The sequence below is a fragment of the Phoxinus phoxinus genome (genome assembly GCF_949152265.1).
Source record: "Phoxinus phoxinus genome assembly, chromosome: 20".
Taxonomy (NCBI): domain Eukaryota; kingdom Metazoa; phylum Chordata; class Actinopteri; order Cypriniformes; family Leuciscidae; genus Phoxinus; species Phoxinus phoxinus.
This window is the reverse complement of record NC_136895.1, coordinates 32,473,194-32,500,828: the sequence shown is the minus strand read 5'-3', so window position 1 is coordinate 32,500,828 and position 27,635 is coordinate 32,473,194. Positions and strand designations below refer to the sequence as shown.

General features: G+C 44.1%; 2 protein-coding genes across 6 annotated transcripts in view; one reads left to right on the top strand and one right to left on the bottom strand.

Annotated features, from left to right (window-relative positions):
• Positions 1–3,078, top strand: part of prkar2ab (protein kinase, cAMP-dependent, regulatory, type II, alpha, B) — a 28,651-nt gene extending 25,573 nt beyond the window's left edge. The window contains exon 10 of the mRNA XM_079592234.1: positions 1–3,078. Coding sequence (XP_079448360.1) covers positions 1–125 — 125 coding nt within the window. The 3' untranslated portion in view covers positions 126–3,078.
• The window catches only part of LOC306987714 (msx2-interacting protein), a 26,921-nt gene continuing 2,162 nt past the window's right edge, over positions 2,877–27,635 (bottom strand). Inside the window, exons 1-13 of one of the 5 annotated variants that reach the window (XM_079592222.1) lie at positions 26,900–27,418; positions 26,063–26,539; positions 24,438–24,595; positions 22,424–22,776; positions 20,107–20,232; positions 19,901–20,014; positions 16,219–16,332; positions 15,652–15,752; positions 8,509–15,541; positions 8,332–8,424; positions 6,906–7,100; positions 5,211–5,369; positions 2,877–3,171 (exon numbers count right to left, since the gene is read on the bottom strand). In XM_079592222.1, coding sequence (XP_079448348.1) covers positions 3,040–3,171; positions 5,211–5,369; positions 6,906–7,100; positions 8,332–8,424; positions 8,509–15,541; positions 15,652–15,752; positions 16,219–16,332; positions 19,901–20,014; positions 20,107–20,232; positions 22,424–22,776; positions 24,438–24,595; positions 26,063–26,421 — 8,937 coding nt within the window. In that variant the 5' untranslated portion in view covers positions 26,422–26,539; positions 26,900–27,418 and the 3' untranslated portion in view covers positions 2,877–3,039. Of the gene's footprint in view, positions 3,172–5,210; positions 5,370–6,905; positions 7,101–8,331; positions 8,425–8,508; positions 15,542–15,651; positions 15,753–16,218; positions 16,333–19,900; positions 20,015–20,106; positions 20,233–22,423; positions 22,777–24,437; positions 24,596–26,062; positions 26,540–26,899; positions 27,419–27,635 lie in introns of those variants that run through there. The other 4 variants (XM_079592219.1, XM_079592218.1, XM_079592220.1 and 1 more) reach the window with 4 other exon arrangements.

Here is a 27,635-nt window from a genome sequence, read left to right as displayed (position 1 = left end):
TGATCGACGTGCAGGCGTTCGAGCGTCTGCTGGGCTCCTGTAAGCAGATCCTGAAGAGGAACATCTGGCAGTACGAGCAGCAGCTGGAGGCCGTCTTCGGGTCCAGTGTCCACAACACACACTGAGAACACACACACACACACACACAACACACTTGAGCAGCAGCTGGAGCCGTCTTCGGGTCCAGTGTCCAGAACACACACACACACTTGAGCAGCAGCTGGAGGCCGTCTTCGGGTCCAGTGTCCACAACACACACTGAACACACACCACTTTTCGAACTGTACATTTAGTCTGCCGTTTCTTGTCTTGTCTGATGTTTGTTGTTGTATTTGAAACAGCAAAATACATTTTTCAACCCAAAAAATTAAATATTGCTATATAAAATATTGAGTTAGAAGCGCTGCAATCCTGACCTTCATTACTGCAAACATGATTTCCTGTAGTAACGGACACTAAAGCCTTGGTTACATTCTATTTGGATAGTCCACTTCAGATATTCTACTGACTCTGAGGAACTGTGCAGCTACATGCTAACTAGCTCTCATTGGAGGATTAGTAGCCCGCCAGTAGGAGGATCTCATTGGAGGATTAGTAGCCCGTCTGTAGGAGGATCCCATTGGAGGATTAGTAGCCCGTCAGTAGGAGGATCTCATTGGAGGATTAGTAGCCCGTCAGTAGGAGGATCTCATTGGAGGATTAGCAGCCCATCAGTAGGAGGATCTCATTGGAGGATTAGTAGCCCGTCTGTAGGAGGATCTCATTGGAGGATTAGTAGCCCGTCAGTAGGAGGATCTCATTGGAGGATTAGTAGCCCGTCAGTAGGAGGATCTCATTGGAGGATTAGCAGCCCGTCTGTAGGACGATCTCATTGGAGGATTAGCAGCCCGTCTGTAGGACGATCTCATTGGAGGATTAGCAGCCCGTCTGTAGGACGATCTCATTGGAGGATTAGTAGCCCGTCTGTAGATGGATCTCATTGGAGGATTAGTAGCCCGTCTGTAGATGGATCTCATTGGAGGATTAGTAGCCCGTCTGTAGATGGATCTCATTGGAGGATTAGTAGCCCGTCTGTAGGAGGATCTCATTGGAGGATTAGTAGCCCGTCTGTAGGAGGATCTCATTGGAGGATTAGTAGCCCGTCTGTAGGAGGATCTCATTGGAGGATTAGTAGCCCGTCAGTAGGAGGATCTCATTGGAGGATTAGTAGCCCGTCTGTAGGAGGATCTCATTGGAGGATTAGTAGCCCGTCTGTAGGACGATCTCATTGGAGGATTAGTAGCCCGTCTGTAGATGGATCTCATTGGAGGATTAGCAGCCCGTCTGTAGGAGGATCTCATTGGAGGATTAGTAGCCCGTCTGTAGGAGGATCTCATTGGAGGATTAGCAGCCCGTCTGTAGGAGGATCTCATTGGAGGATTAGCAGCCCGTCTGTAGGAGGATCTCATTGGAGGATTAGTAGCCCGTCTGTAGGAGGATCTCATTGGAGGATTAGTAGCCCGTCTGTAGGAGGATCTCATTGGAGGATTAGTAGCCCGTCAGTAGGAGGATCTCATTGGAGGATTAGCAGCCCGTCAGTAGGAGGATCTCATTGGAGGATTAGTAGCCCGTCTGTAGGAGGATCTCATTGGAGGATTAGTAGCCCGTCTGTAGGAGGATCTCATTGGAGGATTAGTAGCCCGTCTGTAGGAGGATCTCATTGGAGGATTAGTAGCCCGTCAGTAGGAGGATCTCATTGGAGGATTAGTAGCCCGTCAGTAGGAGGATCTCATTGGAGGATTAGTAGCCCGTCTGTAGGAGGATCTCATTGGAGGATTAGTAGCCCGTCTGTAGGAGGATCTCATTGGAGGATTAGTAGCCCGTCAGTAGGAGGATCTCATTGGAGGATTAGTAGCCCGTCTGTAGGACGATCCCATTGGAGGATTAGTAGCCCGTCTGTAGGAGGATCTCATTGGAGGATTAGTAGCCCGTCAGTAGGAGGATCTCATTGGAGGATTAGTAGCCCGTAACTCTTATTCTGCTGGTCCCAACAGATATTCTACTGACTATAAGTAACTTGGCAACTACACGTCCACTTATTCTCCGAACCCTAACCTGACAGTCTACTAATCCTCCACTGAGAGCTAGTTGACATGTAGCTGCACAGTTACTCAGTAGACTACTCCAACAGTCCACTTTAGACAGTGCATTTCAACCCAGATTCCCAGATCCTCATCCCGATAAATCTGCTAAACACTGATTTAATTGATGTCTGTGCCATTTCTGATGAATAAACGCTGAAAGAGTGACAACACAAGCTTTATGTACTTTTTTTTTATTTGAGTAAGAAAATTTGAAGTGCCCGCAACAAACCCAGCGAAGAGCTGCCAGCCCGAAGTCTCGAGTATTTACAACACAAAAGCGTTCTGATTCTGCACACATGCCTCCAGATCCTGGAGGTGAAGCCGACTCTTCCCTCTCGCCAGGGGTTTAAATATTTAAAATATTTACAGTCCGGCAAACCAGAAACTCCATGATCCTGTCAGTTTGCCGTCGGAGACGATCCCAATGTTCAATCCTCTACGGGGACCACATGACCAGTTAAAAACACATATTTATGTTACAATAACTTCTATGATTCGCTCTTCAAAAAAATAGACTCAAAATCAACAAATGAAGAAAATGTCACTTGTCGCTCTGTGATTTTTCTTTTTTCACCCAGTTTCCATGAACAGAACTGCAGTTGATGAATAAATACAAGCAGGGCAGAGTGTGTGTGATGACGATGAGTGTGTGTGATCACACAGAGGTGATGACGATCATGAGGTCCGGGATGAGAGTGTGTGTGATGACGATCATGAGGTGCGGGATGAGAGTGTGTGTGAGGAGAGTGTGTGGTCCGGGATGAGAGAGAGTGTGTGTGAGGAGAGTGTGTGTGATCACACAGAAGTGATGACGATCATCAGGTCCAGGATGAGAGAGAGTGTGTGTGATCACACAGAGGTGATGACGATCATCAGGTCCGGGATGAGAGTGTGTGTGTGAGGAGAGTGTGTGTGATCACACAGAGGTGATAACGATCATCAGGTGCGGGGAGATGCTGGAGATCTGGCTCAGCAGGTCCGGGGCCAGGCGGGACAGGTGACTCTCAGAGAACTCGCAAGGCGGGAAGATCTGCAGCACATACGCCGGCTGCGCAGGGAGGAAAACAGTGAAAAATACATCATAAAAGTGCATTTATCCATCATAAAAGTGCATCTGTCCATCATAAAAGTGCATCTGTCCATCATAAAAGTGCATCTGTCCATCACTTTTATGGACTTCAAAACAGAAAAGGCCATTCGCTGCCATTATAAAGCTTGGAAGAGCCAGGACATTTTTTAATATAACGCAGATTGAGTTCGTCTGAAAGAAGAATGTCATATACACTAGGACGAGTTGAGGGATGTCATATACACTAGGACGAGTTGAGGGATGTCATATACACTAGGACGAGTTGAGGGATGTCATATACACTAGGACGGGTTGAGGGATGTCATATACACTAGGATGAGTTGAGGGATGTCATATACACAAGGATGAGTTGAGGGATGTCATATACACTAGGATGAGTTGAGGGATGTCATATACACTAGGATGAGTTGAGGGATGTCATATACACTAGGATGAGTTGAGGGATGTCATATACATTAGGATGGGTTGAGGGATGTCATATACACTAGGATGAGTTGAGGGATGTCATATACACTAGGATGAGTTGAGGGATGTCATATACACTAGGATGAGTTGAGGGATGTCATATACATTAGGATGGGTTGAGGGATGTCATATACATTAGGATGGGTTGAGGGATGTCATATACACTAGGATGGGTTGAGGGATGTCATATACACTAGGATGGGTTGAGGGATGTCATATACACTAGGATGGGTTGAGGGATGTCATATACACTAGGATGGGTTGAGGGATGTCATATACACTAGGATGAGTTAAGGGGTGGCATATACACTAGGATGAGTTGAGGGATGTCATATACACTAGGATGAGTTGAGGGATGTCATATACACTAGGATGGGTTGAGGGATGTCATATACACTAGGATGGGTTGAGGGATGTCATATACACTAGGATGGGTTGAGGGATGTCATATACACTAAGATGGGTTGAGGGATGTCATATACACTAGGATGGGTTGAGGGATGTCATATACACTAGGATGGGTTGAGGGATGTCATATACACTAGGATGGGTTGAGGGATGTCATATACACTAGGATGGGTTGAGGGATGTCATATACACTAGGATGGGTTGAGGGATGTCATATACACTAGGACGAGTTGAGGGATGTCATATACACTAGGACGGGTTGAGGGATGTCATATACACTAGGATGAGTTGAGGGATGTCATATACACTAGGATGGGTTGAGGGATGTCATATACACTAGGATGAGTTGAGGGATGTCATATACACTAGGATGGGTTGAGGGATGTCATATACACTAGGATGGGTTGAGGGATGTCATATACACTAGGATGGGTTGAGGGATGTCATATACACTAGGATGGGTTGAGGGATGTCATATACACTAGGATGGGTTGAGGGATGTCATATACACTAGGATGGGTTGAGGGATGTCATATACACTAGGATGGGTTGAGGGATGTCATATACATTGGGATGGGTTGAGGGATGTCATATACACTAGGATGGGTTGAGGGATGTCATATACACTAGGATGAGTTGAGGGATGTCATATACACTAGGATGAGTTGAGGGATGTCATATACACTAGGATGGGTTGAGGGATGTCATATACACTAGGATGGGTTGAGGGATGTCATATACACTAGGATGAGTTGAGGGATGTCATATACATTAGGATGGGTTGAGGGATGTCATATACACTAGGATGGGTTGAGGGATGTCATATACACTAGGATGGGTTGAGGGATGTCATATACACTAGGATGGGTTGAGGGATGTCATATACACTAGGATGGGTTGAGGGATGTCATATACATTGGGATGGGTTGAGGGATGTCATATACACTAGGATGGGTTGAGGGATGTCATATACACTAGGATGAGTTGAGGGATGTCATATACACTAGGATGGGTTGAGGGATGTCATATCCACTAGGATGGGTTGAGGGAGAGTAAATCATGGGCTAGTTTTCCTGAAGACAACACCTGAGCATGAAGGGCTTCGCTGCAGGAGGAGCACGCACCTGATTGGAGCCGGGGTTGGGCACGTTGATGATTCCCGCCGCTAGTTTGGCCTGCAGGTAATTGATGAAGGCAGATTTGAGCGCCTGCGTTTGGTTCAACACGTCGTCCTGGTTGACGCCACACGGCATGGCCAACAGCAGGCAGAAATCACTCTCCCCCTGACAACACAACACAACATCTCACAAGAGTTTCCACAGCTCACATTCGGTCTGCTCTTCTCCATCGGTCTTTAGTGTAATGTTGCTGTTGAGTATAAGTTATTGTCTACATAAGTGTTTCTGAACTCCTGAAACGCCTCCAGTCTTGAGTTTCTTCCGGGAATGAACATGTCACAATATTTTGCATTATAATAATTAATACGCAGAATCAAGGGGCGGGGCCTGGTTGAGTTAGTAGTGTTAAACTGGCGGTTATGGTAAGGGGGCGGGGCATTTCCCAAACACACTCGAAGCGCTCGACCAATCACAACACACTGCTCCAGCTGACCAAACAGAGCACAGTGTGCTTTCCAGAAGGAGGGGCTTCATAGAGAGGGTGTGTTTTGTAGAATACATTTGTATGTATTCTAAATAAAAGATATAGATTGCACTGAATGCCAGCTTGCTTATTTGGCTCAAGATCAGGATTTATTGAGTCCACGTCATGCAAACATGAAACTCTGATCAACAGATCTCGACCTGTGGTTAAAAGCAAACGCACAACTCTGCGATGCTGTCTGCAAATGTTCGTTAGAATATTGTTTCAGGAAACACCGACTTTGATAAATTAACTTGCGACCATAGTTGGCTAATGATGCTTTCGGGAAACCAGAGCGTTACTGACACACTGGGAAGAGAAGAGCTGCAACAATGGAATATAAGGGGAAATAATCAACATTCAAGCAGGAAAACTGAGCCTAGTAGAGCCCAAAAGTCAATCAAGAATTTGAGAAAGGGCATAACAGGTCCTCTTTAAAAGAGTCCTCTGCATACAGCCTGAACGTTTACACCATCATTCGTACATATTAGTTTATACAACTTGATTTTTCAGACAAAACTTTCACCATTTTCTCCACTTTCATAATCAATAGGTGAGAACACGGTCATGGTGAGTGAAAATTTGTTTACATTACTCAAAATAAGTTTGCATTTGCATAAAATATAACACACATTTGATTATTTCTAGAGCTGATAGCCCTCTTGGATACTGGAAGATTAATACATTTTAATAAGCAAGAACTAGACCCTTTAGCAATGCACCAAAACAGAAACTCTTGGTGGAAAAGGGAATCTTCCAGAGTCATGTAATATTCTGATCCAATCTGACTTCTGATCTATAATGCCTGAATCATACTCTAATCATACACTGTTGGTTTGTTGGCCAGAGGAGAACTGAGCGACTGAGTCTGGTTTCTCTCGAGGGTTTTCTCCATTCTGGCACTGATGGAGTTTTGGTTCGTGACACTTTTCACCTTTGGCTTGCTTAGCTGGGGACATTTAATTTAATATTCAACAATAATATTGATCTGCCTGCATTGACACCATTATATGAGAACTGAACTGGATGACAAAAATGAACCATCACTGAACTTAAGCTGGACTGTGACGCTATTTTCTTCTGGAAACAAACTGTTGCATTATTTTCCTGTTATTCTGTGAAGCTGCTTTGAAACAATCTGTACTGTAAAAAGCGCTGTATAAATAAAGGTGCCGTACCGTCATCCTGCGCGCGACGCCCTCGAGCTGCTGCGCCTCCAGCCTCATCCGCTGGACGATGCGCAGGATCCCGCCGCTCTCCGGCAGAGGCAGAGACCGCAGGCCCAGAGCCTTGTTTCCACACAAGAAGTGCAGCTGAACCGCTGCGGTGTCGTTCTTCAGCGCCAGCAGGCCTTGCCACACAATAGGGTACTTCTGCACAACAGAGTTTATAAAACAGTACATATTAAGGGTCTGGTCTACATTTGCATTCTCACTACACAGATGGTTGAAAAGGAAGACAAAGAATTGTGTCTGTTTGTGGTTAGTGGAACATGTTGATGTGTCCTTCCACACAATAAGACCTCACGTTGTGTCAATCACGTTTACACACTGCTTCCGAAACTTTTGTTCGACACAAAATAATTCAGATCGGGTTACATTTAAGTTTTTCACATCTGTAGCAAGCATTTTGAGAGGCGTTTTGACAATTCACAGCCACCAAATGACGAATACGAAAAAAATGCAAACGAAAATGTCATAGTGTGCAATAATGTGAAGGACTACTCCTGTAGCTGCTCTGCTAGGACACCGGACTTGATATTTTCTAATATGATGATATTAAGAAATCAAATACTTTCCCTGGTCACTGAACAAAAATCAACAATAAGGATTGTTTCAATATAATTTCCTATAAAGAATCTTTGTAACAATGTGACCGAAAACACAGAAAAGGTATGATGGGGGTTTATCAGACGGGCTGCAGTGTTCATTTTGTGTGAAAAGATTGTATGTGTGTTTTTTTGAAAAAATAATTTCATATATATTGTATTTACTTCATAAATATGGCTGTTTTCAAGGGTTTTCCAGGACTTACATTTTAAAAGTCTAATTCAAGTACATCAAGTCACCTTCATTTATACAGAGCTTTTAACAATATAGATTGTTTCAAAGCAGCTTTACAGTGATAATAGTAGATTACAGTAACAGATTAGTTTGTCTTTACAGCAGCTCTAGAATAAAGTTATTGTCCAGCTAAAGTTAGATTTGACCGAATCCCTTCCGTTGCAAAGATCATTAGTTATTAACTTAGGGGAGCCATTAACTTAACACCGTTCTAACAGAAAACCAGTGAAAATCAAGCACTTTAAGCACCTAGTACGAACCCTGAAATAAATGCTTTCAAAACTAACGAGGCATCAGTATGAATGTTGAAAACTACAAACCAGTTTAAATTTAATTAACAGTGTATAATATCATAAAAATCTTCTTTTTTAAGAAAATCGAATAAATCTAAATATTTCTAGCAAAAAAACAAAAATACACTACTAAAAGTAAAAACGGATTATTTTGATGGGGGATAGTGAAAATAATGTCAGGACAGGTAAAAACCAGAAGTTCTGGGTGTACAGAATAAACCGTTGTGTGTAGTTATTGAGAAACTCACCGTCAGAAGCTGCACCATGTTCACAGGCTGATGTCCAACCAACTCCACTTTAGCTTCAGCTTGAGGCTGACTTGACTCTGGCTCTTGAACTCCCTTGGTTTAAAACGAAAGGGACACATGTAATTTGCACAGCTCTAAAAGCTAGTAAATTTAAAACTGATGCATACTCAAACTTACCTGTGACGGTGGGATGCTATGGGTGGACTGGTTAATCCCCATTGGAGAATTATCCGCAAACTGAGCGTGGGCGGGCCGTAGGTTTGTATACATGTTGGAATATTCAGGAAAGGACGTCCCAGCTCCTGCTGTCATCAGCTGAACTCTCTGAGGAGAAGCCATCGGAGGCATTGCACTACGGATCGCCATCATTCCCTCTTTACTAGGAGGTGTCTGTGCCCTCCTCAGCTCGGATGTTTTCGACGGGTCCTTCTCAGACACCCCCTTTGCTAACAAGTGGGGCCGAGGTGAGAGAGATGCCGCCATGCTGGTAGGAGTTGAAGACGTCGGCATGTTCTCGGGGACGTGCACCTGGTGTAGTTCTGCAGTGGGACGATCACTCTGCTGGTGGTGAATGAGTACCCGCATGTCTCTTGGTGACATGTTGAATCGATCGATTGGTAAACCACTGGGGAGAGCTCCACGATACTCTGCTGGTATGGATTCTGGTTTCAGTTGAGCAGCTGGTCTTCCGAGAGCTGTATGGAAACGCCTTGCTTCTTCTTCTCCTCCATCATGGCTTCTTGCATTGGCTGTGTTAACCTTGAGGACCATTTCCCTGTTCCCCACGGCCTGGGGAGATATGGGTCTCTGCTGGCCAGGTGGCCAAGAGGTGAGGCTCTCAGAGTGAATGGCATAGTTCATCATAGAGAGAGGAGGAGTGTTCACTCGTACCTCGCCCTGAGTAAGGTGCCCTATCGGGCCAACGCGGTGTGGCGACATTCGTCCAATGCTCCCGTGAGCGTTATGTGGGGGCATGATCACAGACTGCTCAGAGTGGTGGACAGTGGACACATATGGGGACAGAGAGGGTAATCCAGAGGGAAGCACCATAGACACACCTTTCGGAGATGAGGAGCCAATAGGAGACGACACTTTGGCAAAAGGAGAATGAGGGTGTCCAGATTTCCGGGGCGATCGAGGCTCCTGCTTAGGTTGAATAAGTGACGGAGTTCGATCTGTCTGTGTGCCGAATCCGACATGATTACCTGCTGCTGGGGGAAGATGAGGACTTAAAGCAGGACTAATAGTTGGGACCCAGGCGGGTTTCACGCCATCCACACTGAGTGACTCTGACCCATCTACCTTCTTGGGGTGCTTCATCAAAGTATGATGGTAACTCATGACCTGTGAAGGGCCAGGCGTTTGTTGCAATAATTTAACAACTCCACTTTGAACTGGGGCATAAGAGGAGTCTAATTTGTCCAGTGCAGACTCTTGTTTAATTGCGGAGACATTTAGTTGTGGTTTTATTGAATGCCCATGATCTGAAGGAAGTGGGCATTTCGAAGATGGTGTTTGGGAGGCACTGTAGTGTTCCTGCTTGATTTGGGGCATGGACACCAGCTGCTGGGACTCTATGTCCACAGCACTGGCCGGGGGGATCTGGCTGATTTTGGCACTTATGCGATGTGGCCCCTCCATTTTCTGTCCAGAATGACTCAGCACCACCACACCTTCTGACGTCTGAACTCTCAGCCCTGTGCTGGAACCTGTGCTCAGCGATGTACTCTCCACAATATAACGACCAGCATTTCCACCTTCCTCACCGACTGGTGGACCATGGTACGTACTGCTTTCCTCCAAGCTTGGCTGGTAAATCTGTTTTGGAGGTTGTTTGTCAAGAAAGGGATTTCCAATGGGAGCATTTGGCTTCTCCTCAGAGTCAGGGGGATTGCAAACTCGACTGATGACAGAGGTAGGAGTGGAAGCAATAACTGAAATAACCGACTTCTCACTGAAGATCTGCTTTGTTTCTGGGGATGGAATAGAGGCAGGCTGTCGAACTACAGGTTGGGCTGAAACAGAGGGTTGCCTGTTATCTTGATGAGCACTTTTGCTGGTTACCACATCTGGTGTAATGTCACTTTCCCTTGCAGAATGATGCAGATTCCCAGATGTAACGGCAATGTCCAACATTGGCCCAGTTCTAGGCTTTGTGAGGATTTTACGCAAATCACCAGAGTTGGTGTCATGAACAGGGGTGTCTGAGGGTAATGTTGGGCTCTCTAAAGGGGTCTGAGGAGGGGAGAGGACCCCAGATTCTTTCAGCGGATTGAAACGCTCTGTAGGGGAAACAGAAAGCCTGCTTGGGTATGAGGACAAATTCTTGAGGCAAGTTCTTGTTGGAGATAGTGAGGGGGACGTGTTTTTGTATGGATAAGGCTGATACTTGGGTGACGTTGGGCTTCTGCTGGGAGCAGGAGAAGATTTTGGGATATCCATCTCAGTTTTAAGAGGCAACTCTGGTTCGTTTGGAACTTCTGCATTAGGCGCTTTTAAAGTTACAACCTGCTTGGAAGAGGAAGTAATGACAACAGCTGTACTTGTGGGTGATCTTTCTTTGACTGTTGGAAGTTCTGCAGGTATGGACTCCGGTGACTTCACAGGGATGTTTTCAGCATCCAAAACTACATCTTTGAATGGTTCTTTCTTGCTTGCAGCACCCTTTTGGCCTTTGCCCTTCTTTGAAGCTTTTGCTCTGCCTTTAAACCCTTTTCTAGGAGAGGTTACAGTCTCCTCCTGAACATCTGCTGCGCCAACACAGGTTTCAGATACTTTTGAACTGGGTGCAAGTGTCGATATATCAGCATTTGAATCTACAACAGAGTTGATGATTTGTTCTTGTGGCAGGGTACAAGATGTTTCCTCTGCTGTAATGGAATCTATTGCAGCAGCAAGCTCTGTTTCACTAGATGGAATTGCAGGCTTTTCTTCTGAGTCACGCTCTGGTTCTTCAGGTAATGAACGTTGTGCCTTTGTCAAGTTACTTTTAAACTGAGGAGGAGGAGGAGGAGGAGGAGATGCATCTTCTGTAAGCTTTGCAATATTCTCAACAGCTTGCTCAAGTTCCAGCTCTCGTGACAGCAAAGATACATCTGACTCAATGGCTTTTGTTGCAGCAGGCAATGCCTCCCCTTCATTATTAACTTCATCCATGGTATCACTTTCAAATTTAGATTCTAATACCTCATCCTTTGAAGACACACTAGGCGAGCTCTTTTTAGGAGAATCCTCAGGTCCAGGTTCATCTTCACTAGTCTGAAGCATTGCCTTCACCTCGGTCACATCAAGCCGAATTGTTAGGTTTTTAAGAACAAGAGAGTTTTCTTCAGTAATGAGTTTGGAGCTTTCTGATATTTTCTCCATTTTGTCTCCCTTTTTTCCGATTCCAGATGCTGATACATTCACTGGACTTACTCCTTTTTGTGTGTGGGGTGAACATTTGGCTTTACCTACTTTGGGAACCCCCTCACTGCTCGTCTCACTAGCATCCAATTCCTTAGACTCAGTTGATTTTGACCGTTCAGATTTTCCTGCTGGTACATCCTCAGCTTGGCGTCGATTCTTGGGGGGGCGTCCACGTCTCGAGGTCGGTGGTGGTGTAGTAACGGTTTCGACATCAGAACCTAGATTAGATAGATCTCTGTCTATACGCTTCCTTACACGAGGTGATTCAGCGTCTTTTCCAGGTTGCAGAGCAGTTTCATCTTCAATTGGTGTAGCATAAACAGAACGCACATTCCTACGCCTTGCCCTAACTGGCTGTGAATTTTGCTCTGTACCTTGCTCCATTTCTATGCTGTGCACAGGGGACTTACTTACTGACTTTGAATCGGGCACTGCCTTGGATGCCTCTCCTCTTGGAGAAGATGAGCGTTTCAGTTTTTCTTTGTCAATGCGCTCACTTTTGCGGGTGCTCTGTTTGTCTGGGGTAGCAGGCAGAGGTGTAGTTACTGGTGTGCTAGGTGAGGATTTAGTCTTTTTATTTCTTGACTTTGGAGGGGGAGACACAGCTTCCTCAACTGGATAATTATCAGCAACTTTCTGATCACCTGTATTGATAGATTCAGCTTCTGTAACAGGTGGCTCAGGTTCCTTTTCATGTGGCTCAGAAGAGATTTGCGAGAGGGGACTTGGTGATTCTGGAAACTTCACTGGAGACTCAGTATCTGGTTGTGAAATGCTGGGTGGTGTTTCGTGGCTCGAAAGCTGTTCTGAAACCACTTTGTTGGTTTCAGGAGCACTTTCAAAGTCATTGGTCTTTAATACCATCTCCTCGACTAGGATCTTTGACTCTTGGCTTTCTGAACAATTAGGTTCTGAGGGTTGCTCTAGCAAAGGCTGTAATGGCTGAGCTGAGGGTTGTTCATGCTCTTTATCTTCCTCCTTCATGGAAGGATCAAACAAATTATAGGCAGGAGTATCAACACATTCTGTTTCCAATGATGGCAAGGATTCTTTGGCTATTATAACAGGTGGTGATATTTGAGGTGCTTGGACAGGACTAGTCTGAGGAGCCTGAACAGGGCTAATTGTTTTGCTCTCAGCTGGATGGTTACTAGGTTCAGTAGCAATTTGTTGCTGTGGAGCTTGTTCTTCCTCTGGTGTTTTACTTCCTCTGGTTGTATCTACAGTTTCTTCATGCTTGGAATTTTGAGGCATTTGTTCTTTATTCTTCTGTTGCTGCAACCTTGTTAGCTCCAAAAAGCGGCTATGGAAAAGTACAACTGGTTCTGGGTCAGGCTGCCCTTCTGCTGGGCCTTGCTGAGGGTACAGATATCCAACACCATGTTCAGGGTCCTCGTGCTTTCGTTCCAGATGCTGGAGACGCCTTGAATCCTGCTCAAAAATAGAACTGTGCAAAAAACGTGAAGCAAACAACTCTCGTCTCTCCTGTTCTTCTGGCTTTGGATCTTCTTTCCTTTCTTCCACTTTGTCGTCAGACTCACTTCGAATTTTCTTCTTCTTCATGTACCATGAGGGAGTTGGTCGTGGGGCTGTCTCTACTTTTTCTGTGTCCTTTCTACTCCTTAAACTGGCAAAATGTGTATCATAATCAAGGAAAGACCAGTTGTCTTCTCTTGAGGAGGACAAAGACTTTGCACGCTCTAACAAAGCTTTAGTATCCGGTGTGATTGACTGATCATCTGCAAAAGAACGGAATTTGTTTCTCTCTAGGGCAGATGTTAGCTTGGACTCTGACAACCTGTCTGGGCGATGTCTTTCAGAGAAGGATACAGAAGTTGATGGTGCAGGAGAGTTGGACTTATTTTCACGATCCTCTTCAGAGTCAGAACGCACTTCACCAGGTTCCAAATCTGGCCAAAGTCCATAATCCAAGTACTTCCGATTGAGACGTCTTTTCTCAGAGCCCCTTGAAAAGTCCGGTAATAACTCTTGCTTTAGTCGACTCTCCCAACGTCTTTGCTGCTCATCTGGTAGAGATGTAGTCATCTTTGACATCTGTACGGTGTGCATCCGTTTATTAGCAAGCTCCAGATCTAATGGAACATTATCTTCAGGTTTTGATGGTTCTTTTACTTCTCTCACAGCCATTTGAGTAGGAGGGTCAGCGTATTCTACCTCTCTTAGTAGCGGTGCATGCTGAAACCTCGGAGAATTTGTGTTATTCCACTCAGGGTCTTCACTCTTTTGGCGACCTGTTCGGTAAATCCTTTCTCTCTTAGCACTCATTTCCATCTCAAAGGACTCTTGTTTCTTGATCTTATTTGGAGGCGAGGTATCGGTTACATCTTGCGGAGGCTTGCCAACCTCATGCACCAGGCTACGATGCTCAAGATCTTCTGCATCTATACCTTGCTGAGATTCTGCCTTTCCTAGTTTATCAGGAGTCTGCAGCTGCTGTCGAAGCCGCCTGTTTTGCTCCATCTGTTTGCGGTAACTCTGAGAAAGGTCAATATTTTCTAGATATTCGTCCCTTACTTTGCTGTCCTTATCGGAGGTTCCGTCGATTGAAAATCGTCTAGGCACAGGGTGCGATTTTGAGTCCAAAACATCCACCTCGGATAATTCCCCTGGTCGTAGCGATGGACCCAGAGATGTCCCTCTCATAGTGCTATCCAGCTCTTCCCTTTGACTATAATGAGGGCCAGTCCTGGATTTGGAGTGTTCTCTTTTTGGAGCCTCTTTCTCTGCTTTCACATCAATATCAGTCTCTTTTGTAAATCCGGTGTTTGTAGCAAAGTCAGCAGGTTGGCTAATGCCAGAACCTGGATCATCCTCTAGACGGCCCCTTTTCTGCCTTATAGTTTTCCCACTGGGATCGCCAAATCGCCTCTTTCTCGCTGCAAGTCTGTCAGAATCTAAAAGGGAATCTTTGCCATCACTACCAGAGTCAGACTTTAAATGCTTCTTTGACTTTCCTTTGCCATCCCTGTCCAACGACTCACTTTTGCACTGATCGAGTCGCTCTCCCTTTTGAGACTCGAGGCGAGGGTCAACCGGGGAGGGTTCTTTGTCCCCTTTATGCTTTTGTCTTTCTTGACTCTCCACATCTGAAACTTTTCCCTTCCCAGAACCCAAATCCAGACTAGGCTCTCTATCTGCTTCAGAATGAGGTGCACTGGGAGACTGTACTTTACCTCTCCTTTGCTTTGCTTTCTCTCCCTTCTCTCTGTCAGCCTTTTCTTTGCGTCTGCCACGTTTCTTGTTCTCCGCTCCACTTGCGCGCTCTGCCTCGGTCTGCTCGATTTCTCTCTCCAGTCCTTCCGGTTTGTAATCCACTGGCGATTTCTCAGACTTCTCAAACTGAGCTGGAGGTGGAGACAGCGAGCTGCAGCTTCCAGATCTCTCAGAGGAGTGTCTATACACCCGTCGTTCCGCTTCTCGAGAAACACGTTCAGACGGTGAGGGTGAGGCAGAGGGTGTTAAGGGACGCCGCTGATGAGACGGGCTCCATCTTCCCCGGTCGGCCTCAAATCGCTCACGCTCCCGTTCACGTTCCCGCTGGATATAGCTGTACTTCCTGATGTCCTCAAAAGGGTCTCGATAATCTCTGTATTCCCGTGGGTCCTCGTGGTAGCGGGGATCGTAGTGTTCTCCTTGGTAATGATCCAACTCTGTATAGCGATCGCGACTGCGACCAGGATATTCCCGACGGGGGTCTTCAGCGTAAATGCCAGGAGTCCTTACATTTTCGTAATACGCTCGCTCAGCAGAAAACTCATGATAAGGAGTTCGCCGCTCTTCCCTGGCAAAACGAAACAAGATTTGGGCAATAATTAGCCAAGTGCTTGAAGATAAGCAAACTGAAGGCAGGAATTATAGTTTCTAGGGTGTTGTACTTGAGGAATCACTCACCTCCTCTCTGCTGGAATATCATAAAAGTCACGGATGTCCTGCCCTGACGCCTGCATAGATCGATAGAAAGCCATTTGACTCTCCTGACTGGCAAAATCAACCTGGACAAAAGAAACAAACACATTACATTATATAACTGTACATATACTGGCGGTCAAACGTTTAAAAGTCTATTCGGCTCACAATGGATGCATGTCTCAAAAAACAGCTATTTCAAATTGTAATACTTCACAAATATTACTGTTTTTTTATGTAAATAATCTGCCAAATGTAATTTATTCCTGTGATCAAAGCTGAATTTTCAGCATCATTACTCAATTTGCTGCTCAAAAAACATTACTGATTATTACTAATCTTGAATCTGTTACCTTAAATTACACGTTTATCTCTGTTAAAGCTGTATTGAAACAATCTACATTGTTAAAAGCGCTATATAAAGGAAGATGACTTGATTTGATTTGAAAAGAGTTGCGCTGCTTCAGATTTTTTTGAGGAAACAGTGATATATTTTACTTAAAGATTCTAGATGAATAGTAAGTTCAAAAGTCACTAGTCGGTTCCACACACCTTAATTTTGTTCCCTCCTATCTTCCATCCTTTGGTTTCTCTAACAGCTGCTTGGGCAAAATCAGTGTTGTTGTACAGAACAAGAGCCATTCCTTTTAACCTATCAAACACAACCTGGAAAAGAGGACAATAGTTAGTATAACTGCACAACTCAATATAAAAATCAATAAAGGGTCAAATTTTGTATTTTGACCATTTGTTTTCTGGTGAAAGAAATACATGAAGCAAAAATATTAAATGTAATGAATTATTTGACAGAGTAATCCACCGTTTAAAATGACATTAGAGAGATGGCAGCATCATTTTATTTTTACACAGAGATCGGTAGGTCTATTAGTGAAATCTGTTGACTTTAGCAATCTTTGTTGCATTACATGCCAACGGTGACCGTCCAAAAATAGAAAAAAGCACTTGTGTTTTTTGACTCAAGTTTGCATACCTGTAACTCAAGTATTAAAGATATCTTAATATTCTTTTAGATTCTGGTTCTTAAACTCTTTTTTTGACATCTTAATTTAAGGTCCTATTTGGTTCAATCTCATAGATATGGCGATCCCAATGTGACTCCATGTTCAAATAGTTGAATTTTACAGATTTTCAAATGGTCAATAACCAAATGTGGTTCACTTTTTAAACAGCTGATACTGGTGTTTAAAGAGGATTGTCTGAAGCACAAATACTGAAACTAGTAAGGGACTGTTCGTTATTTATTTAAGGGGCCACCGGAGTTTTGAGATCTATAGTCAAAAAAGACTTGACCCTCCCTTCGCCAGCAATAAATTTTTCTATGACCCTCCAAAAATGATTGTGAAAAAAGGCATGACCCTCCCCGATCATTTATTGATTACTTCTGTACTGGTTTGCGCTTGGCAAAGATGTTCAGATATCTCTATGCCTCTACCCCAAACGTTCATTAAAAGACTCCTGCACACCCGCCTTCTTCAAACTGGCGCAGCGCTGACTCGCGATAGGTAGAAACTGCATGATTTGATTTGTTAAACATGAGGATTATCCACTCTAACGTTAACCTAGACAATTGTTCGCTGTTCTTAGGCGCATAACCAAGTGTGTGTGCGGAGTGTGTAGCGCGAACTGCATGACATGGATGCGCCGATGCGATTTGCATTTTCCTATCAACAGTGGAAACAACTTAAAATACTATATTTCTGGCCATACAGAAAAGAATAATGCATCAGTCGCAATACTTTTATTTGTGTAAACTCACAATAACAAGAAAACGTTTTGCTTTCGTAAAATAAAATAAAACAATCAGGGCGCGCTTTCATGGTCTCCGTGAACTGAACTGCGCGTCAAAAAAAAAAAAAAAAAAAAAAAAAAAACAGAAACGTATCGTAGGCTATATAGCATACTAGCCTCAAATATATGAAAAAATATCTATATAAAGCTTGATATGTCCAATTTTAAACGAAAAAAATAAAATCGAAAGCAAATATCATTTGATTATGTAATCCGTATAAGATGCATTTCTCTTAAAGGCGCACTTTACAGCGGAGATGTATGGAGACATGTTTGCAGCGGACACTGATTTAGAAAAAAAGTGTTTATTAATAAACAATTAAAATGCATCGTTATTTTTAAATATATATTTATTATCATTAGCCTGCTTTTGCATCAAGATTATACATGCGCTTGAGCGCAGAATGGGCTATATCCCTCCATGCAGTATTTAAGCAGAAATTAACGTGCGAGCGACAAATATGTATATGGCAACAATACATTTACTATATTTGACATTATTTAATTAGTAAGTATCCAGCTCTTTACATTACATTTTTTTGAGTTAACAATTAGGCTAGTTAATGAACTAATAAAATAATAGAACAAGTTAAGATGCTAACTATAATTCTATTTAGCATGACTTGTTCCACCACGCAAATGACTGTTTTTAAGGTGACAATCTGTTTTCACATCTTCACATTTGAAGATTTACTGTATCTTGAAGATTGTTGTATTGTGTTGTATCTTCTGTTATAAAGATTGACATTTCGTTAATTAAAAAAATGAGCACATAAGGTTGTTAAAATGTTCTGTTAGATGTTCTGTGTTTACTACTTTTCGAATTGTGTATAATAATATATCTAATGAAGATATATTAACAAAAAAATCATATATTATATATAAAACATAGCCTAGGCTATATAAAATAAAAAAAGGTCCTCATTGGTTAATTTTGCCTGGGGCTCCCACTCAGTGTTGGTTCTGTCTTGCGATGAATAAGGGGCTGTTTACACCTGGCCACTTCATGCGTGTTCTGTGATGGGATAGCTATCCGATCGTGAAAAGACCAGGTGTAAATGCCCTCCGAAACGCATTCGAGACGGATTTGAATCCGATCGCTCAAATCACTTCAGGGGAGGTCTGGGCCACATTCCCGACAAAACTGGACATGTGTAAATGCATCTGGTTGTGGAAACCACATATGTAAATTGTACTCCTCCCAAAAAATGCAATAAAATAAATAAACGTGAGAGCGTGTTATAGGCTTTATGTCATGTTATAGCCAGACATGACGACGCTACTGCAACACGCATCACTGCAGATGAGCCAACGTGCAAACTATTTGAAGAATTGAAGATAGGATTTAAAATCCGTTTTGCAAAAACGCATTTATGCGACCACACCAGGTGTAAATGGAATCGTTTTGATAAATCAGATAGCTATCCGATCTGAGAAAACGCATGAAGTGGCCAGGTGTAAACAGCCCTAATGTAGCACGCGTCATTTGTGTTTGTTTTCAGACATGATAGCCTAACGGTCGTTTTATACTTGTGCTTATGCGATATCACAATTTTTGATCGTGGATGATTTAATATCTCCACGATCTGCTTTTGAAGAAATATGGTAGCCTCTCGTGCTACAGCGCACATCTATCAGCTGCAGTTCTGGCGCCTCAGTCCCAAACTCGACGTAGGCTACATATCACATGCAGCGGTAGAGTTACACTCACAGGACACTGCTTGTGATTCGCAATCACAAAAGTTTATTATTTGCTCGTGGTAAACATTTCATTGGCGTTCTGTTCTGACATGATGCACTTTTTCTGAGCGCGTGCGCACTGTCAAACAGCGCCAAACTGGACTTTTTGTTCTTTCCATCTTTCGCGTCTGTTTTTTGTTGGGTCAGACCCATCTGCTAGCTATGGGGGGACCGAGACTGAGAGAGCTACATGGAAAAATATGCACAAAACAAGCCACTTTGAAAGTTTGTCGTTTTCATGAATACAAAAGTTGGGTGACCCTCCCCCTAGACTAAAAAAAGTTGGATGACCCTCCCCTCAACAAAGAATAAAAAGGCATGACCCTCCCCTATTTTCCTCCGGTGGCCCATTCCATAAATACCGAAAGGTCCCTAATGCATCTTATCCCAAAATAATTGCATACAACACGCCTCTCTGGAGGCATCTAATGCAACAAAGATAGCTAAAGTCAACAGATTTCACTAATAGACCTACCAATCTCTATGTAAAAACACATTGACCCTCCTCTGCAAAACAGTGATTACCCAGTCAATATACATCTGTGATATTTCATATTTGGGTTTCATCACTATTTGTCTTTTTCAGAAAAAATATTAACAAAATCAAATTTTATCTCGGACAGTTTCCGTAATTTGGTAGATTTGACCTGGAATGACCATATATATAGTTTATGTCCAGATGTACCTTGACGACGGGCCCGTAGCGGCAGAAGTGTCGCGTGAGATACTGCTCTGTGATGTTGGAGGTCAGCCCGTCCAACCACACACACGCTGTCGGCATACTCTTCCCAAACCCAAGCTGCAATCAACACAGAGATAAACATTACTGACCATCCAGGCCAATACAGTGACACATAGACAAGCATCTGCCATGAACGTGCACGCTGATACCTTGAGTCTGTTGGTGCCGAGATACTCTCCATCCATTTTCTTAATGGCTTTACAAACACTTGCAATATCGGAGTATTGAACAAATGCATACTGGGGTATGCCGTTCACCCTCTTGATATCAATATCCTGAAATCAAACAAGACAAATCCATGATTTAAAAAAGGATTGCAACAATGACTAAAAGAAATTGACCCTTTGCAGGGAGTTTGATTGACAGCAATGTTGTTTTCGTCAACGATGACGATAACGCAATTATTTCGTTGACGCACCTTTTTTTTATGACGATAACGTTATGATGACTAGCTAAAAATGGCTCTAAGGTGACTAAAACATGACAAGACGTTTTCGAGTTTTCGTTGACAAGACGGAACGAAAATTATTATAAGTCTGACGTTCACAATCATTTCTGCCTATTTTGCGTGAAATCTGTCTGTTTTGAGCTAAAAAAGTATCAGCAATGCCGCATTCTAACCGTTGTTTTGGGTACGCCCACCACCCGGCTGCCGCGCACCAGATTCCACACAACAACAACACACCTGCGGCTATAGTCACTCGCTACACATCTTCGAAGGACCATGGCGGCGACGCCAATAAACGGGCTTGGTGGTCGGAAACGACGAGATGATTTATGGACATCCTTTCAGTGTAATCCATCAGAAAGAAAAACGTCTCTTGCTCTCTCTCCCTCTCTGCCGTGCACGCGCTGCGCGGTTTGGAGCCCAGTCTCTGTCTCGCGGGCGCGCTCGCCCTAGATTCCGGAGATTTTAACTAATTCGTGGGCATCAGTGAGCCGCTATCAATATGCGGGAGACTCCCGGAACTTCCGGGAGACTTGGGATGTCTACATTTCTATACTGAAATAATCGGCATTATAATTATTGATTTTTCATTAGGCTATTTTTTTTTTGGTGCTCCCTCAGCTCTGGTGCCCTACGCACAGAGCGTAACATGTCAAACCTGAGCCCATTTCCAATACTTTTTAACCTAAATTAATTTGGTAAAGAACACTTGACTAAAACCTTTTTGCGTTTTCGTCGACTAAAACTTGACTAAAACTATCAAGTTTACAAGTGACTAAAATGTGACTAAAACTAAAAAGCATTTTCGTCCAAAAGACTAAGACTAAAACTAAAAGGGCTGCCAAAAAACAATACTGATTGACAGATGACCTGACCAATCATAATCCGAAGGAAGAGATGATCGGGTCACGAGCGGCTTTAACTGAGCGATCTGTCACACATTAAAGAGCCACAAAACGCTATTTATTGATTAGATTTCTTTACAAAAGTACCAAATTTGAAAATTGAGACAAGTTTCACTCACTGACACTCACACACACTCTCGAACTCGCTCGCTGACACTCTCACACACACACACACACACTCTCAAACTCACTCACTGACACTCTCACACACACACACACACACACACGCAATTAAACTCGCTCGCTGACACTCTCACACACACTCAATCACACACACACACTTGCTCGCTGACACACTCGCTCACACACACTCTCAAACTACATTGCTGCCACACACACACTCACATACACACTCTCACTCACTCACTGACACACTCGCTCACACACACTCACTCACACACACACTCACTCACACACTCACTCACTCAAACTTGCTCGCTCACACACATAAACTCGCTAATACTCACTCTCTCACACACACTCTTGACGGAACTCTTCATTTTAAAACACGCTAGTCTTTTGATGGTGATGTCGCAGACGCTAGTCGGTTGTCGTCCACTACAACACACTATACGAGATGAACTGATCGAATCCTGCGTCCCGACGCCCGTTGTCGTTAACGGATCTCCACGACACCTACGTCAAACGGACCATGCCGAAAGTGTGTGATCTGACCCAGGGCTAAGGGCTAGCCTAGCGTATCTGAGCCAGGGCTAAGGGCTAGCCTAGCGTATCTGAGGCAGGGCTAAGGGCTAGCCTAGCGTATCTGAGGCAGGGCTAAGGGCTAGCCTAGTGTATCTGAGCCAGGGCTAAGGGCTAGCCTAGTGTATCTGAGGCAGGGCTAAGGGCTAGCCTAGCGTATCTGAGCCAGGGCTAAGGGCTAGCCTAGTGTATCTGAGGCAGGGCTAAGGGCTAGCCTAGCGTATCTGAGCCAGGGCTAAGGGCTAGCCTAGTGTATCTGAGCCAGGGCTAAGGGCTAGCCTAGTGTATCTGAGCCAGGGCTAAGGGCTAGCCTAGCGTATCTGAGGCAGGGCTAAGGGCTAGCCTAGCGTATCTGAGCCAGAGCTAAGGGCTAGCCTAGCGTATCTGAGGCAGGGCTAAGGGCTAGCATACCACGATCTCCCCGAAGCGCTGGAAGACGTCGAGCAGCTGCTGGTAGTTGGTGGTCTTCTCCAGGTTGCCGATGAACAGTGTGCGCGTGGCCTTGGGGTGGAACTCGTCGATGCGCCCGTCCAGCGGCCGGAACTCGTTCTCGCTCTCCGTCTCGGGGCCGTTCCAGGCCGTGACCTCGATCAGCATCCCGAAGAACAGCTTGCCCTTGGACACGCTGAGGGCCTTCTCCTGGTCCTCCTGCTGCCGGAAGAACACCAGGCCGTAGCGCTCCTCCAGCGCCCCGTGGATCTGCACCGACGTCACCTTGCCGTACTTCTTAAACTCGTGGAACAGCCCGTCCTTCAGGCTTGTATCTGGCGGGGGCAAACACAGCAGAGTGTGATGCAAAGGCCCCAAAGTCGTCTCCTTCAGATTATTATGATCATGAAAGAGACCCATAAATCAAGCACTGTAGTACACGTGTTTGATCGTCAAACGTAAGCTTAGTGACCAGTTTAAAGAGGCAATTCACCAAAAAAGAGACACAATTTGATAATATCAGATATATTGCGATGATTAAATTATATTAAGCAATATAAATGGCAGGAAAGAGTTTAAAAACAAAGCTCTAACAGCTACACCGAAGTGCAAAGGGGAAACCGGCTTGTTCAGGCTCTCGCTCATCTGCGAAACACAAACGAAGATATTTTAATGAAATTGAGAGATTTCTGTTCCCCCAATGAAGGAACTGATGCTTTAAACTTAATATCTAAACTCTTAAGGGTTTGGAATGGTGATAATTTACATTTTTTTAGAAACCTTCTGTTTTAAGATCAAATGCTCCAGTATTACGATCCGGTCTTCTTATGGTCCGTCATCAAGTCCGCCAAACAACACATATTTAGAAATTGTTCCCCTTTTTTCAACTTTGATTCTGATTTCCCCGAGAGACTTAAAGTTCCCATTTCCACTAGGGCCAGGCTAATGATGATCATTCTTATTAGACCCCCTAAACATGCTTCCCAGAGTACACTGAGCTATCACAGATCTCAGCTTTAGCTCACCACTGTCCATGTGGAGCAGCGGTTCTGCTCGGGTTTTCCACTGGTCAATTTGGAGATTTTGGTCTATTGTCTTCAATAACATGTGTTCTTTCAGACCCTGCGGCGAGTCCGCAATACACACTTAGGTCTTTATTTTACTGTTTGTCTGTTTGCGTCTGTAGATTTCTCATAAATTCATCAAAAGTTGTCGTTCTGAATCATCCGCTGCTCCGCGATCTCGATCTGCTCCTGTCACACACACACCGCTGGACAGCTCTCTCTCTCCTGTACAATGCTGTCAGATTCCAATTATATTTTTCTATAATTTCTAATTTTACCAATTATAAGGTAATTTCCTTTTTATCAGCAACCGATCGTGAAAGTACAATGGGCATTTAACTCTAAAAGCGAAATCTCATTGGCTGATGTCAATTTCTGACACCGTGATTGGTTCAGATGCATCATGTGACGCGCTCTGACACTCAGATGTGTGTGTTTTTGACTGTTTTTCTGCTCAGTTGAAGGCCATAAATGCTGTTCATAACTTTTGATGTGATTTAGGTGATTTGTATTGTTGTTGCTGATGATTTGATGAGATATTGTGTCAGTAAATAGTTGTTTCCACTAAAAAAAAGTATGATTTTTTACATTACAAATCTTTAAATGGCGTTTTCTCAAAATAAGATTTTAGTCATTCTCCAGTATAAACATCTCAGCCGATGTACACCAAACTCTCCAGTTACACACTTAGCAGTATTCTGGAGATATGTTCAGAGGGACAGTTAATAAATCATTAAGGCTATGGACAGTATATTTTGATTTCCTAGGTAATGAAAGCATACATCCTGAAATGTTCTTTCATCTTATGTGTAAACAACATGCTATAAAAAATATCAGTGGGGTATTTTAAGCTAAACCTTCACACACACAGTTATTGTACATGTTGTGAAAGGGCATCAGAGGACCCTCTAACCCGGCGAGGTGCTGCTGACCTGTGGATCGCGTGGGCAGGTTCTGGACCCGGATGCCGAAGCTCCTGCGCGGCTCGTCGGAGTCCAAGGTGAGCGGCGCAGCGGGAGGAGCGTGTGTAGCCGTCGACTGCACTGAGCGCGCTCGCGAGCCGTCACTGGAGCTGCTGTTCGAGTCACTGCTGCCAGACACAACACACACACACTGCGGCTCAGAGACAACGCGGTCTACAAGCATTTAACATCATCATTACAGCATGAAAGTAGCCTCTGCTCTTCCGTCAGTTCTGGACGAAACTTTTTACGCTTGTTTTCTTTTTTATCAGAATGGTACGAATCTTGAAGGTTTTGGCACTTTCTGTGTGAACACAACACACACAAATCATGGCCATGATCCGAACAGGTAAATTGGTCCTGAAAAAACTTGTGCTCCTCGCGGTCAGAAATGAGCGCATTGGAAATGAATGTGAGGAGTTCCTCTAGTGGAAGCGTTTGGTACTGCAGCCGAACATCATCACTGAAAGCTCATTTACTGAGATATCAGCCTCACATTAACAACTGGTTTATATATGGCTTGGATTTATGTTTTTGAAAATATACATTTCATATTAAAGAAAAATTAAATAGTATTTTTGCTAATTTTTCATAAGAAACGTAAAATTCTGTAACTTTACAAAAAAAAATTCACATCAGCAATAATCTAACAATAATCTTGTCTTTGAAAAGTTCAAACTTCAGTCTGTGATCCATTCAAGATTTACGAGAGTTTAAATTGGAAATTTAATTTTCTCAAAGTGAATAGATTATAAATAGTGTAAATATAATAAATAAAACATCATCAAACTAAAATATAGAACATTAATTTAATTGAAAAAAACATTTCGGTCATTTGCGTGAAAAAAACTTTACTAAATGAATATATTGTTAACGTTTTAATCCAAATGGTTAGACAAACTTTGATTATTTATTAAAACATTAAAAATGGAATTGAGAATTTTTTTAAATGGAAACCACAGAATTTGGTTTGAATTTTTGAAAAAATGTAATTAATTTCATAGGGCCCTAAACTGCATCACTCGCCGTAACAGACCGAGATCGATTACATACTGCCGTTTCTCTGCCGCTACTCGTCACACGCGCACGCTTGTAAACTTTGATTACACGCAATGTGATTACAGTTTCTGTACCTAAACACCTGAAAATCTTAAAACACTGTTTATTTCAATCGTATCTTTGTTCAGTTGTATGTGTTCTTGTCTAATAACTGAGTGTTTATTGTGTTTAATAACGGAGTGTTTAATAATTAAGTGTTTATTGTGTTTAATAATGAAGTGTATATTAGCTCTGCTAGTTGTTCTTCTATGGTGTGTTTAAACCACAGGCCAGCGCTCCGTGTGTGAGTGTTCTTCAGCCTGGTGATTTCTGCTCATGATATTCACACACAGTTACATGTTCAGCAATAACACTAAATGTGAATAATATCCACGTTTTTTACCTTATTGGAATCGAAATTAGGAACCGAAAAGTTCAAGTTAAAATTCAAACGATACCCAACCCTACCCCTCCGGATTCTGATAATGAGGTTGTAACAACTGCAAAATGTCATAAACATGAACAGGAACAGGTAGGCACTAGCGCTGGTACGATACCTGCCGCTGCCGGTGCTGCTGGTGCTGCTAGCGGAGTCGGAGCTGGAGGACGGGCTGCGCGAGCGAGACCGCGGACCCGGAGACGCCGCCGCTCGCTTGGGCGAGTGCGCAGCTTTAGGCGTGTGTCCCGCGCTCCTCTGAGGCGACGGCTGCCGCGACTGCGATGAGTGCGACGACCGGCTCCGCCGATGGTGATGGTACGTCCGGTCCGCGCGCCGGCCCCTGTCGTCACGGTACGGGTCGCGGCGAGCGGAACCAGACAGGGTGAAGGGGTCGCGGATCCGAGGCTCAAAGTGAGACTCGGTCGCTTCGAAGCCTCCGCTAAGAGCGCTAGCGGCCGGGCTGGAGCCAGCGAACATGGAGCGGTCCCTGTAATAGTCCGTGTTGTAGTGGCGCGGCCGTTCGAAGGAGCCGCTGCGCTCGTGGTGTCCGTACGGGCTGTGTTCGTACGCCCGTTCCCGCCCCTCAGAACCGCTGCTGTGAGAGAGACAGGGAAGAGACACGACAGAAAGAGGAACACACACACTTAGCTTCCGGCTGGATCATTCTCACACAGCTAACTCATCGTAAATCTAATGGGTTGGTTGAGCCACGGTTTAAATCCGAGCTACACTGAGGCTCTAGCGCTGCTGGAAATGAACTTCTACACCAATCATGCAGTGTTTCTATCCGACTCATGAACCATGCTGGCTATCTGGCTCTGAACGCCGCGGGGAAATCAAAGGGTTAATAATAACACAAGGCTCTAGGGTTAGTAAAGAACAGGGGTTAAAAGACTATGTGTCTAGGTTAGAGAGACAGAAAGCACAGAGAGGCGTAAGGCAGGGCAATACCAACCTTGTCAGAGCAGTAACTGACCCTACTTATTCCCAATACAATATAGGAGGAATTGTGTGTGAGCCAAAAACAGCGACGGCGGAAAGCGGTCGAAAGAAGCGGATCGGATCCCACTATGCGATCTTCATCCAATCAGGGCTGCGCCGGTTATCCGTACGTCGTCTTGATGCGTTTAACAAAAATAATATTTAGGAAAAACAAATAAAGTCTTTACCAAAAAAGAACAAAAAAACAATCTTCTTATGAGGAAAAACATAGCTTTCCACTGGGGAGGAATAATCCGAACGGCGCACACAAAAAAACCAAACGGTGCGTAATTCCAGCGCATTTACTTCCTCCGAACGGCAGCGGCGGGACGTGGCGAACTCTTCTCCCGTACATCCACTCGAGATCAGGTAATCCAGTTCGGTCTACACCTATACATCCAACATGAGGTTAGATCCAACATTCGGGAAGCGGGAATCTTCCCGTCACGTCTTCTGGTCTTCAAAGCTTGGAGGAAACATCCCAGCGCGAGCGACGAGCGTTAGCGGCCCTCTCTAACGAATGACGTGCGGTGACACGGAGGATGAGATGATGAACCCTGACACACTTACTCCACACGCGACGGGGTTCCTCCTAAATCCACGGCAGTGATACACATCCATGACAGACAGTAGCACAATGACCAGATGGGTGATGGGATACTCGTGCAAGGCAAATGACAACTGACAAAAAGGTTTTGCGATATCTCTAT